This window comes from Bos indicus x Bos taurus, chromosome 28 (assembly GCF_003369695.1).
Source record: "Bos indicus x Bos taurus breed Angus x Brahman F1 hybrid chromosome 28, Bos_hybrid_MaternalHap_v2.0, whole genome shotgun sequence".
In the NCBI taxonomy this organism is placed as follows: Eukaryota; Metazoa; Chordata; class Mammalia; order Artiodactyla; family Bovidae; genus Bos; species Bos indicus x Bos taurus.
Genome location: NC_040103.1, coordinates 24,740,167 through 24,754,408, shown reverse-complemented (window position 1 = coordinate 24,754,408; position 14,242 = coordinate 24,740,167). Strand labels below are relative to the sequence as shown.

At 36.7% G+C, this 14,242-nt stretch overlaps 1 protein-coding gene across 7 annotated transcripts in view; it reads left to right on the top strand.

The window, feature by feature from the left end:
* RUFY2 (RUN and FYVE domain containing 2) overlaps positions 1 to 14,242 on the top strand; it is a 44,954-nt gene that overhangs the window by 22,629 nt on the left and 8,083 nt on the right. For 6 of the 7 annotated variants that reach the window (XM_027530542.1, XM_027530539.1, XM_027530538.1 and 3 more), the window contains 2 exons: positions 7,854 to 7,983; positions 8,263 to 8,357. In XM_027530542.1, the coding sequence (XP_027386343.1) occupies positions 7,854 to 7,983; positions 8,263 to 8,357 (225 nt within the window). Of the gene's footprint in view, positions 1 to 7,853; positions 7,984 to 8,262; positions 8,358 to 14,242 lie in introns of those variants that run through there. The other variant, XR_003509175.1, reaches the window with a different exon arrangement.

Genomic DNA, 14,242 nt, shown 5'->3' with positions numbered 1-14,242 from the left:
CCACCTTTTTTTGCATGCAATGGAAGAAAACCTGTGTTTTCATTTATTTAACGATGCTGGCTAGATTGTAGAGTTTTCCTTCAAAAAAAAAAAAAAACCAAAACAAAACTAGAAAGCACAGTTGTGATAAGACTTATGTTTTTGCTCCCTTTATTGTTTATAGAGTTACTTTCAACCGTCTTGCTATCTTCTTGCTCACGGAGAGTTTTATTCTTTATGGTTGTTCAGCATTAATCTGATGGCCATTATGTTTCTAAATACTGAGTATAATAGACCTTTGTAACTCCATGGAGTTTATATTATCAAAGAACATGATGTTTTCTGAGAATATTTTATTAGTACTTCATATGATAGATCTACATATTACCAGCTAGGAAAGATGCCAAAAAAACAAGCTGTAGGTGAAGTTTTATCCCATTTTTTATAAAATTAAAACTGCATAGGTGTGTATTTACGTGAAGAAAAGTTTTAAGAATATAGATTCTGGGGACTTCCCTGGCAGTCCAATGATTAAGACTCCATGCTTCCACTGCAGTGAGCTTGGATTTTATCCCAGTCGAGGAACTATGCCACACAGCAAAAAAAAAAAAAAAAAAGAAGAATACAGATGATGGAAAATGATTATCTCAAGGGAATAATGGCAAATTGACAGTAATGGCAAATTGAGTAAAAGTAAAATAACTTTTTACTTTTTTAGATCAGTACTTTTTTACCCCAAGAAATATGTATCACTTTTATTATTAAAACAGCAAAACAGCAATAGAAAATTGTTATACATTATGTTTGAAAAAGTGCAGGTCGCTCAGTCGTGTCCAGCTCTTTGTGACCCCATGGACTATGCAGTCCATGTGTAATATCATTAAGCAATATCACTTACCAGGTATGGTCTATTACTTGTTAAGCTACCTTTAAATCCATTGCTTAAAAAACAACTATATTCCAATAAAAATTAATTTAAAAAATCCATTGGTTGAGGGGTTCTTTTCTATTCTTGATGATTCTGTCTAGTGGTTCTGTCAATTATCAAGAGAGGATTTGTTGAAATATCCCAACTATTATTGTGGATTTGTGTATCTCTACCTTCAGTTCTATCAATTTTGGCCTTTTGTATTCTAGAAATCTGTTTGGTGCCTACACATATAGCATTTCTTTGTCTTCTTGGTGAATTGACCTTTTTATCATTTTATAATGTTCCTTTTTTGTCTCTGGAAATTTTATTTGCTCTGCAATCTACTATATCTCATATTAACGTAGCCACTCCTGCTTTCTTCTGACTAATGTTTTCATGTAGTAGACAAAAGATCAATGTTATGTACATCTTCTGTCTTTTTACTTTCAGCCTAATCTGTTTCATTATATTTGAAGTAAGTTTCCTACAGTGCATGTTTTTTATCCATTCTGCCAATCTCTCTCTTAATGATATATTTAGCCCATTTGCATTTAGTGTAATTGTTGATATATTAGAGCTTAAATCTATTGTTTTATTTTTTCCGTTTTCATTCCTGTATTTAATTTTTCTTGCCTTCTCATGGGTTACTTGAACATTATTTAGAATTCCTTTTTGATTTATCTATAGTATTTTTAATTGTATCTCTTTGTATAGATTTTTAAAAGTGGTTATTCTGGACATTGTATTATGTATTTGCAACTTTTCACTACTGATACCAACATTTTACTACTTTGAGGGAAATGTGGAAGCCTTACTTCCACTTAGACCTTTTTGCACTCTCCTTTTTACAATATAATTTGCTTAAATATTTCCCCTATATAATATTGAGAATCACATCAGACAATGATATAATTTGTGCTTCAACCATTAAACATAATTTAGAAAACTTTCTATTGTTCTTTCTTCCTTCACGATGCTCCAAGTTTTCCTTCTTTGTGTCTGAAGAAGTTCATTTAGCCATTCTTCTAGGGTAGGTCTGTTGGCAGCAAACTTCCTTAGTTTTCTTTCATCTGAGGTCTTGATTTCAACTTTTTGATTTTGAAGGGTAGTTTCAGAATTCTGAGTTGACAGTTATTTTCTTTCAGGACTTGAAAATGTTGTACTGCTTTCTTCTGGTCTTCATAATTTCTGTTGAAAAGTAGAATGAATCATTGTTCTTCTAATTACTCTGAAGATTCTGTCTTTGGATTTATGCTATTTCACCTTTGGTCAGCTTCTTCAATTCTTAGGCTTATGTTTGTCAGATTTGGAAAAAACTTCAGCCATTATTTCTTCACATATTTTTTTCAGTTCCATCTGCTTTCTCCTTTCCCTTCTGGGACTCTGATATTGTAAATGTTAGATTTTTTGTTAATGGTCCTACAGGACCCTGACACTATTCTTTGTTGTTGTTGTTGTTGTTTTTAGTCTGTTTTCTTTCTGTTGTTCAGATTGGGTAGTCTCTGTTGTTCTGTTTCTTTCTTTCTATTTTATTTTATTTATTTATTTATTTTTGGCTCTGCTGGGTCTTCGTTGCTGTGCAAGCTCTTCTCTCGTTGCCATGCTTGGGCTTCTCGTTGCCGTGGCTTCCCTTGTTGCAGGGCACAGGCCCTGGGGTGTGCAGGCTTCAGGAGCTGTGGCATATGGGCTCCACAGGTGCAGCTCCCGGGTTCTGGAGCTCAGGCTCAGGCTCAGCAGCTGGTGGCGCACAAGGCGCAGTTACTTGCGGGATCTCCCCAGATCGGGGATCAAACCCCTGTCTCCTGCATTGGCAGGCACGTTCTTTTCCACTGGGCTACCAGGGAGCCCCTGTTGTTCTGTTGGGAAGTTCATTCTTTCCTCATCTTTTCCTGTCATTCACTGAGATTCATTGCATGTATGTATGTATGAATGAATCCCATTCATTGAGATTATTGTATTTTTCAGTTCTAAGATTTCCATTTGATTCTTTCTTTCTTCCAAAATTGCCTTCTTTCCTTCCAAAACTTCTTACTCATTAATTTGTTTCAAGCATATTCTTTTTTTCCCAGAAGAGAGAAAATATAAACTTTATTTTAAATGATAGTCAGAAGTCTAGGTCACAATCTGGGCAGGAGAGGAAATTTTCAAGTGGAGGAAATTACATTTTGGGAATTTTTTATTTGTTTTGTATTTTATCAAACTACAGTAGACTTAAAATGTTGTGTTTTATGCGTAGAGCAAAGTGATTCAGATATTCATGTATATATATATTTTTGGGATTATTTTCCTTTACAGGTTATTACAAAATAATGAGTATAGTTCACTGTGCTGTACAGTGAGGCTTTGTCGGTTATCTGTTTTATATATAGTAGTGTGTATGTTAATCCCCAAATTTTAATTTACCACCCCCTTCCCATCTTTCCCCTTCAGTAATCATAAGCTTGTTCTCTGTGTCTGTGGGTCTGTTTGTTTTGTATGTAAGTTATTCCCCCCACCCCCCCCCCCCAAGATTCCACACGTAACTGATACCATATGATATTTTGTCTTTGTCTGGCTTACCTCACTTAGTATGATAATCTCTAGGTCCATTCATATTGCTGCAAATGGCATTATTTCATTCTTTTTTATGGCTGAGTAATATTCCACTGTATAAATATACTACATTTTCTTTATCCATTTATCTGTGGATGGACATTTAGGTTTCTTTTATGTCTTGGCTATTGTTAAATAATGCTGCAGTGAACACTGGGGTGCATGTATCTTTTTGAATTATGATTTTCTCCAGATATATGCCTATGAGTGGAATTGCAGGATCAGGTGGGGTTTTTTCTAACCCTGTCTTTATTTTTTTTAAGGAATCTCCGTACTGCTCTCCATATTGGTGTCACCAATTTAGATTTCCTCCAACAGGGTAGGAGGGTTCCTTAAGCATATTTTTAATTGGTTATGGGAACATTTTTTATGATGGTTGCTTTAAAATTCTTGTCAGTTAATTCCAGCATCTGAAATTACCTGACATGTTGTCATCTGTTGATTGTTTTTTCTTATCCAGTTGAAATTTTTCCTGGGTCTTGGTCTAACAAGTGTTTTCCAGTTGCATTCTGCACATTTTGGGAGCTATGTTACGAGCCTGGATCTTCCTTAAATTTTATGTTTTAGCGTCCTTCACTGAAACCACAGCAGCAGGGGAATGTAGACACTGACCACTGACCCTTCATCCCAAGCAGGGGTAGAAGCCCAGGACTGTTCCTGGATGGGATGGAGAAGGGTGCCTAACTAGTGGGCAGGGGTTGAAATCTGTGCTTTCCACACTTTGACACTGTGGAGCAAGAAAGTGGACCTTGTCACCATGAAGGGGAATGGAAATCCAGGCTGCCCTTTTGGTCTCTGTTGACACCATCCTGGAGGAGAGTGAAAAAGGTACCTCATTGACAGTAAGCACAGGTAGAAATCTGGGCTCTCCACTCGGCCTTTGCCAATTGTTTGTGTGGAGGGTAAGAGATGCCTTGTTACTGATGCATATAGAAGTCCAGGCTCTCCATATGGCTTCCGCTAGCGTCACAGAGGTGGATGCGGAGGGATAGCTCATTACTGTGGGTGGTGGTTAAAGTTCAGGCTCCCCACTTGGCTTTCTCTGATACTACCACAGGTGGATTGGAAGGGGTACCTCATTATTGCCAGGTGAGGGTAGAAATTATGCTCCCCACTTGGCTTTTGCTGACAGTGGTTGGGGTGAGCATGGTTTCTTCCTCTGGTGTTTTTTGGATTAGGGCGTTTATTTTTGAAATAAAGTTTCTATCATGCTAGGCTGCGTATTCCTGGCTGTTTGGCAGGAGAGAGTAGGCTTTCCTAGGGACTTTTTTATCTGTGCCCATTGCTGTTTGTGCGTGTGGGATTTTTCAGCACCCAGTCTGGGCTTTTAAGGAAGCAAGAAGAAGCCTCAGGGCACTCATTACCAGTGTTATTACTTGAATCCTGAGGTTCCTAGCTGGTCTACTTTCTTCTCTTCCCCCTTTCAGAATATTCTTATATTTGTTTATATATAATGTCTAGGGTTTTTAATTGTGCTTAGTTGGACAGATAGGTAGAAATGTGTTTACTCCACCTTGTCCAGAACCAAATTAAGTTTCTTTTAAATCTACCATGAAAATAACATTTTGAGAAGCTGGTATATAGAATAAGGCTTTAGGCCAGGGAATAAATATTACCTTGATTGGAAACTTGCACCATTTGTACATTGTGAAACTAAAACCTACCTGTTTTTCTACCTGCCTCCCCCCCCCCCGACACAAAAAAAGAAACCACTTAGCAAACAAACATTTTCTTTTAATCTTTAAAGTTTCACAAAAGCACTTTCAGGACTTTCTTGGCCACAGAAATCAAAAGGAACATTTAAGTTGTCAAGTTTATTAATGGTGCCAAGGGTTTTCTTGTTTAATTCCTTGTGCCCTGCCAAAATGGAAAAATGTGAAAATCAAGACTGGGATACTTCGCCAGTCAATAAAAGACAGTCTTGAAACTTTAGTAATCTGTGTTACTGAATTGGTTTTCTAGAGTTTGACAGAAGTATAGGTAAGACAAGTCTGATATTTATTCTTCAGTGCTGCCTTTATTTGATCACTGCCCAAAGGACGACCCAAATAATGCTCCAGGGACCTGGCCCTTCCCAATAGGACTAACCTACACAATAGGAAGCTGGAAATTTCTTGCCTGGAAACTCCCATGGATGGAAGAGCCTGGTAGGCTGCAGTCCATGGGGTCGCTAAGAGTCGGACACAACTGAGCGACTTCCCTTCCACTTTCCACTTTCATGCATTGGAGAAGGAAAAGGCAACCCACTACAGTGTTCTTGCCTGGAGAATCCCAGGGACGGAGGAGCTTGGTGGGCTGCTGTCTATGGGGTTGCACAGAGTCGGACACGACTGAAGTGACTTAGCAGTAGGCAGCAGCAGAGCTGGGGATAGATATTTGTCCCTGCTGAGACCATGAAAGTAATTTTGTTTCTCATTTGGTGCCATTTTGGTAGAGCATAAACATGTTAACAATTTAGAGATTGTAGGAATCCCTGATGGCTGAGAAAAATTGGAACTGTTTCTATAGAAATAGGCAATTGGGACTTTGTCCCAGAAAAACAAGTTCCTTTTTTTTTTTTTTTTTTAAACATATTCCCTTTTTTCACCTAAAATGGAAAAAACTTTTGGTTTCTTAACTCCCCAACCAGGAATTGAACTCACCGCACCCCATGCAGTGGAGTGTTAACCACTAGACCTCCAGGGAATTCCCTGGACATACATTTCCTCTTTATAACATTTTGATGAACATTATTTTTTGGTATGCATAGATATTTTTGCTTTTTAGAAAGAGGAAACATGCTACATACTCTCTAGTATCTTGCTTATTATATCTATTATTGATACATCATGGACATTTTATCATATCAATTACTGTAGGTCTATACCATCGTATCTCAGTTAACCTCAAGGAATCATTTAGCCTGAAAAAAGTGTGCTTTATTGTTTAAATTTGCATATCTTTGATTACTCTTGAGAGCCTTTTGTATTTCTGTTGTGAACTGTCAGTTCCTATCCTCTATTTTTTTCCTCTGTGGTGTTCAGTTTTTTAATATTTATTTGTAAGAACTCTTTATGTATTTATTCTGGGGTCTTTCACATACAGTGAAAATGTTTTCTAAGTTATAGTTTATTTTTAAACTTTGTTCATAGTGTTTTTTATTCATTTAGGCATTTTACAGTAGATTTTTTATTACTTATTTTTTAGACATTGTATAGTTATATTTTCCCTTTTTTTCCTTTATGGTTTCTGCCTTTGGTGATCAACATGTGTTTTGACAATATTTGTAAAATAACTTAAAATCAAAATTTTTCTTTTGCTTTCTCACTCAGTTTTTTCTGACTCTGGATGATGAGGCCACTCAATGCACTGTACTTTGCTTACTCAGTGTTAGCAATATATACCTGTCCCTCCATATTCCTTTTAAATCTGTGGTGAAACAGTATTTATCAACACTTTGTAAATTCCATTTTGAAGTATCCTGTCTCTTCAACTTGAATTATAGAATCTCAAATTTGCTTCCCCGAAAATAATTTGGCTATAGATGGAAATGCTAACCATATGAGGAAACAAAAGTAATTTTAACGCAAAAAATTAAAATAATGTAATACTGTGATATTCTCAATATATGATATAATATAATAATTAAAATGTAAAGTACTAGGAACTACAGCATTATTAGTGTACACCTTACCTGATAACAACTGCTTATGAGAAATAATTATTGAAATATTTTGGAGGCCTTCCTAAAACGTGAGAATTTGACTACTTTTGTTTTTCCAGCTAGCACCTGTTGTCTGATTGATGAAATGGTGCTTTCAGATGTGAACTGGCATTTTTCAGACAGTGTGGATTTTCCTCTGGTGTCTCCTTGGTCTTAGATCTGTTCTGTAATGGGTCAGCTTCTAACAGTAATCTTGTTACTGTAATCTTGTCAAGTAGCACTTGACACCAGGATTGAGTTCTCTGTTACTGATGTTAAATTGACTTAATGGTTGCTGTAATTCTTAAATCAGAGCAATACTTTTCATTAGTTTTTTGTAAAAATTTTCTCTTGGCACAGAACGTGGTTCCATTTCTAAGATACAACAAGCCTTAATAGTATGGTGTGCCTTTCCAGGCATTTTTCATGCTTGTCCAGTATTTACGTATGTAGAATTAGTAAATGACAGATCCCAAGAGGTTTTTGTGATTGACAAATTAACTGAGATTTGAGATCTGAAAACCTTGTGCTACTGAACTTGTTTTCTAAAAGGTATTTGTGAAAGAAAATCTTAAGAATTTAATTACAAAGGTGAAAGTAATCAACCAATAAGTTACTCTTAAAAAGAATACATACAACTGTCATGTGAGAAAGAGCACTAAGCTGTCTGTGTATAATTTGTCATTCAAGGGCGCAACTGGAAACCGATCTGAAGATTGAGAAGGAATGGAGACAGACTTTGCGGGAAGATCTTCAAAAGGAGAAAGACACCGTATCTCATCTCAGAAATGAGACCCAACAGATCATTACTCTTAAAAAAGTAAGTAATGGTGGTAAACTTCAAAAATCCTGTCGTGATGAAAGTTACTTGAAAAGACAATCAAGTCATAATTTGCATGTATACGGAGGAAACAAAGTATACTGGTCTTCTTTAAAAATATCATTAAGGGGATTAAATGAATAGAAAATAGTTGATAGGAAATAGACCAGCTATTTTTTATAAAAAGCTGAAGGATACACTCCTATCCTTTAATGGTATGTATACGATGTGGAGTTTGTTTCTTTTAAATTGCATTTTCTGTCTTTTATTATTTTGAAGGAGTTCCTTAACCTCCAGGATGAAAATCAGCGGTTGAAAAAAATATATCACAAACAGGAGCAAGCTCTTCAAGAACTTGGCAACAAACTTAGCGAGTAATTTCTCTTTTTTCCTTTTACTAAGTAGTCATTGACTTTTATAAAGTTATGAGTGTGCCAAACCAAATAGGCATAAAAGTTTAATATAAAAAAGAAAGATATCAACTTGGAAACAAAGCCAAACAAAAACTTCAAAATTAACAGATAAGGGTGTGGACTGGGGAGAGATTGTGTTAAAAATTATGTTCTAAAATGAACATAGATCTTAGCTCTAGATATTTTCCAGTAGATGAACTCTAAGACTGTTGTTTAATGTCTCCAAATCATATTTTTCTCAGAAGTCAAATTTTCAGAATAGTTGGAGAGATCTTTTTCAGACTGTTCTGAGAAGGAGCCACCATTGTGAAAAGTTGATGTTGTTTGATGCTAGTTGGGGCTTAACTTCATACAGTATGGTTGGTTCTATCACATTCAAGTGTTACTGGGTTCCTATGAGGACAAGGAGAAATGGATTTCTATCTTTCAGAAATGGATTTCTGAATTTTCCTCCTTGTTCCACATTGTCTTTGTTTGGGATTAGCTTCATCTTTGTGCCCTGATTGAACATATTGTTAAATACCCAGGGTAAACGCTGGAAGGTTTGATTTAGTATTGAATTTAGTATTGAATGTATCACTGTCACATTAGAAAATAAGAAGTGTCATTTTTTTTATAATACAAAAAAGTTAAAGAAAGCTACAGTGACCCATAATTCTATCACCTAAATAAATCCCTTTGATGTTTTATATGGTTAGAAAATTCAAAGAGCATCAAAAGGGAACTTCCCTAGTCATCCAGTGGTCAAGACTCTGCATTTCCATATCAGAGGTGTGGTTTTGATCCCTGGTCAGGAAACTAAGATCCTGTAAGTGACGCAGCCAAAAAAAGAAAAAGGTAAAATGAGGTGAGGTTGGGAGGGGGAAGGTCATGCAGAATAATATGAGACATTTAATTTTGTTGAAAGGGAAATAGTTCAGAAATCATATTTAAACTTACCATTCAGGATCTGCATTTTCAAGTTATGACTAAATTTTAAAATTAGCATTCATTAATGTCATTCATTGGAATGGGTGAATTTAACTCAGATGCTCATTATATGTCCTGAGAGTCCCTTGGACTGCAAGGAGATCCAACCAGTCCATCCTAAAGGAGATCAGTCCTCGGTGTTCATTGGAGAGACTGATGTTGAAGCTGAAACTCCAATACTTGGGCCACCTCATGCGGAGAGCTGACTCATTTGAAAAGACCCTGATGCTGGGAAAGATTTAGGGCAGGAGGAGAAGGGGATGACAGAGGATGAGATGGTTGGATGGCATCACCAATACAATGGACATGGGTTTGGGTGGACTCCAGGAGTTGGTGATGGACAGGGAGGCCTGGCGTGCTATGGTTCATGGGGTTGCAGAGAGTTGGACACGACTGAGCGACTGAACTGAACTGAATGTCATTCATTGGAATGGGTGAATTTAACTCAGATGACCATTATATCAACTACTGTGGACAAGAATACCTTTGAAGAAATGGAGTAGCCATCATAGTCAACAAGAGTCTGAAATGCACTACTTGGGTGCAGTCTCAAAAACGACAGAATGATCTCTGTTTGTTTCCAAGGCAAACCATTCAGTATCACACTAATCCAAGTCTATGCCCCGACCAGTAATGTTGAAGAAGCTGAAGTTGAACAGTTCTATGGAGACCTACAAGACCTTCTAGAACTAACACCCCAAAATGATGTCCTTTTCATCATAGGGGACTGGAATGCAAAAGTAGGAAGTCTAGATACCTGGAGTAACAGGCAAATTTGGCCTTGGAGTACAGAATGAAGCAGGGCAAGGGCTAACAGAGCTTTGCCAAGAGAATGCACAGGTCATAGCAAACACCCTCTTCCAACAACACAAGAGAATAGTCTACACATGGACATCACCAGATGGTCAATACCAAAATCAGATTGATTATATTCTTTACAGCCAAATCAGGTTGATTATATTCTTTGCAGCCAAAGATAGAGAAGCTCTATACAGTCAGCAAAAACAAGACCGGGAGCTGACTGTGGATCAGATCATTAACTCTTTATTGCCAAATTCAGACTTAAACTGAAGAAAGTAGGGAAAACCACTAGACCATTCAGGTATGACCTAAATCAAATCCCTTACGATTATACAGTGGAAGTGACAAATAGATTCAAGGGATTAGATCTAATAGACAAAGTGCCTGAACTATGTACAGAGGTTTGTGACATTGTACAGGAGGCAGTGATCAAGACCATCCCCAAGAAAAAGAAATGCAAAAAGGCAAAATGGTTGTCTGAGGAGGCCTTACAAATAACTGAGAAAAGAAGATAAGCAAAAGGCAAAGGAGAAAAGGAAAGATATACCCATTTGAATGCAGAGTTTCAAAGAATAGCAAGGAGAGATAAGAAAGCCATCCTCAGTAATCAAAGAAATAAAGGAAAACAATAGAATGGGAAAGACTAGAGATCTCTTCAAGAAAATTAGAGATACCAAGGGAACATTTCATGCAAATATGGGCACAATAAAGGACAGAAATGCTATGGACCTAACAGAAGCAGAAGATATTAAGAAGAGGTGGCAAGAATACACAGAACTATACAAAAAAGATCTTCATGACCCAGATAACCATGATGATGTGATCACTCATCTAAAGCCAGACAGCCTGGAATGCAAAGTCAAATGGGCCTTAGGAAGCAACACTACGAACAAAGCTAGTGGAGGTGATGGAATTCCAGTGGAGCTATTTCAAATCGTAAAAGATGATGCTGTGCAAGTGCTGCACTCAACATGCCAGCAAATTTGGAAAACTCAACAGTGGCCACAGGACTGGAAAAGGTCAGTTTTCATTCCAATTCCTAAGAAAGGCAATGCCAAAGAATTCTCAAACTACTATACAATTGCAATCATCTCACATGCCAGTAAAGTAATGCTCAAAATTCTCCAAGCCAGACTTCAATAGTACGTGAACCATGAACTTCTAGATATTCAAGCTGGATTTAGAAAAGGCAGAGGAACCAGAGATCAAATTGCCAACATCAGTTGGATCATTGAAAAAGCAAGAGGGTTCCAGAAAAACATCTACTTCTGCTTTGTTGACTATGCCAAAGCCTTTGACTGTGTGGATCACAACAAACTGTGGAAAATTCTTCAAGAGATAGGAATACCAGACCACCTTACCTGCCTCCTGAAAAATCTGTATTCAGATCAAGAAGCAACAGTTAGAACTGAACATGGAACAACAGACTGGTTCCAAATAGGAAAAGGAGTATGTCAAGGCTGTGTATTGTCACCCTGCTTATTTAACTTATATGCAGAGTACATCATGTGAAATGCTGGGCTGGATGAAGCACAAGCTGGAATCAAGATTGCTGGGAGAAATAATAACCTCAGATATGCAGATGACACCACCCGTATGGCAGAAAGCGAAGAACTAAAGAGCCCCTTGATGAAAGTGAAAGAGGAGAGTGAAGAAGTTGGCTTAAAATTCAACATTCAGAAAACTAAGACCATGGCATCTGGTCCCAATCACTTCATGGCAAATAGATGGGGAAACAATGCAAACAGTGATAGACTTTATTTTTGGGGGAGGGGGGGGGCTTCAAAATCACTGCAGATGGTGACTGCAGCCATGAAATTAAAAGACACTCACTCTTTGGAAGAAAAGCTATGACCAACCTAGATAGCCTATTGAAAAGCAGAGACATTACTTTGGCAACAAAGTCCATCTAGTCAAAGCTATGGTTTTTCCAGTAGTCATGTATGGATATGAGAGTAGGACTATAAAGAAAGCTGAGCACCGAAGAATTGATGCTTTTGAAGTGTGGTGTTGGAGAAGACTCTTGAGAGTCCCTTGGGCTGCAAGGAGATCCAACTATTCAATCCTAAAAGAAATCAGTCCTGAATATTCACTGGAAGGACTGATGCTGAAGCTGAAACTCCAATACTTTGTCCACCTGATGCAAAGAACTGACTCATTTGAAAAGATCCTGATGCTGGGAAAGATTGAAGGCAGGAGGAGAAGGGGACAACAGAGGATGAGATGGTTGGATGGCATCACCGACTCAATGGACATGAGTTTGAGTAAGCTCTGGGAGTTGGTGATGGACAGGGAGGCCTGGTGTGCTGCAGTCCATGGGGTCACAAAGAGTTGGACATGAGTGAGTGACTGAACTGAACTGAATGTCACTGACAGGAGTAAGTATCCCTTTTAGAGTTTACCAACCATGTGACTTAGGGCCATTTATTTAAGCTGTTTAAGCTCATTTTTCCATTTGTAAATTGTAGAGTTATAATATCCCTTTCTCCATTTGTAAATTGGAGAGTTATAAAATACCTCTAGGGTTCTTTTTCTGATTAAAAGAATAAGTATCTGAAAGCATCTAACACAGTACCTTTCCTCATCTCAAGCAGAATATCAGTTTTCTTGTCTGTAAGATGAACAGGATAGATATGAAAGTTACTTGCCAGTGCTTACATTCTAAACCAGCAATCTAAAATATAAATGATTAATTTGAAAAGTACTTTTGATAATGGCATATTTACTCTTAATTGATTTCTTATTGAAGGATTCTTATAAAGAGAAATTTTGATAGATTTTGAAAAGCTTTAAATGTTAATTATTCAGGACTTGCCTGGCAGCCCAGTGGGTAAGACTTCTTACTTCTAATGCAAGTAGATTGGGTTTGATCCCTGCTTGGGGAACTAAGATCTTGCATGAGCATGGTGCAGGGGAAAAAAAAAAGTTAATTATTCTGAATAAGTTATAATTGTAGATAAACTGTCTAGTATGAAGATTAAAGCAATAAACCTGAAATATTAATATTTGGAGAAAACTTGGAATGTGAAAATTTAGGATGAAATATTAGAAAAAGAAAAATCTAATCTGTTATGTCATAATTACTGTCAGTTTAAAATGACTGAAAGAGGAAAAAACCAGCTTCTCCCTTATCCTCAACTGAGGCTTAAATTCCAAGAAGAAAAACTTTTAGTTTAAAGAATTACCAGGACTCTTCCAATGTAGTATTCTGTAATGCTATTCTTCCCATATAAAGAAATTTACAGATTTTTTTTCCTTCATAGAGGGATTTCAGGATTGTCTGAGGCTTATGTAATTTATGGATGTTTTCCTATAGTGTCATAATTGATTGTATCACATTTATCACATTCTCGTGTTTTATTTTGACCTTTTTCTATGCTTTTTTTCATGCTGTGGTCAAATATTTTCAGAAACTTAAATACATATTCCTAAATGGAATTTAATTAAAATGAATAATACAGACATGTGTTCCCTGCCTCGGACAAGGAAAAGGTGTTCTTTTGGTGTGTTTATTGGAACTGTAACTGATACTCTCTTTCTTTAGGATAGTTCGGCAATTTGTATCAGGGTAGAAGGGGCAGTATGCTTTTTTAGGGTCCGTATTTGTGAATAGAGGCATTTTAACCAGAAATAAATCAACACCAGTAAGTTTTCATATAGAAAGTATTTCTGTAGTGAACACCATTAAGCAAGCTATTTTTATTCCATATTCAGTTTTTCTGTATATACTATTGTGGCCAAAATTCCCATCAGCGTCAGTTTTCCTTGGGTGCTTTTTGTAGATGTGAGTTCAGCTAAGAAAATTTGATTACTCTGTTAGTATTTTTACCCAGTGTAATTTTACATTTATTATTCCCACTGTAAGAGTTGTTATGAGCCAGATAAAAGACTAACACTGTTTTTAAGTTTTGGAACAAAGAACACTTGTAGGGCAAAGCAAGTTCCTAATGTTCTGCTTCAGACTGTAGTATTTTATGTATGTTTTAATCCAACTATTTCATTTTTAAGTTATCTTAAGAAAAATAATACAAATGTTTTGGTCATTTCAATTTTAATGAATAGTTTTATGGCAAAAA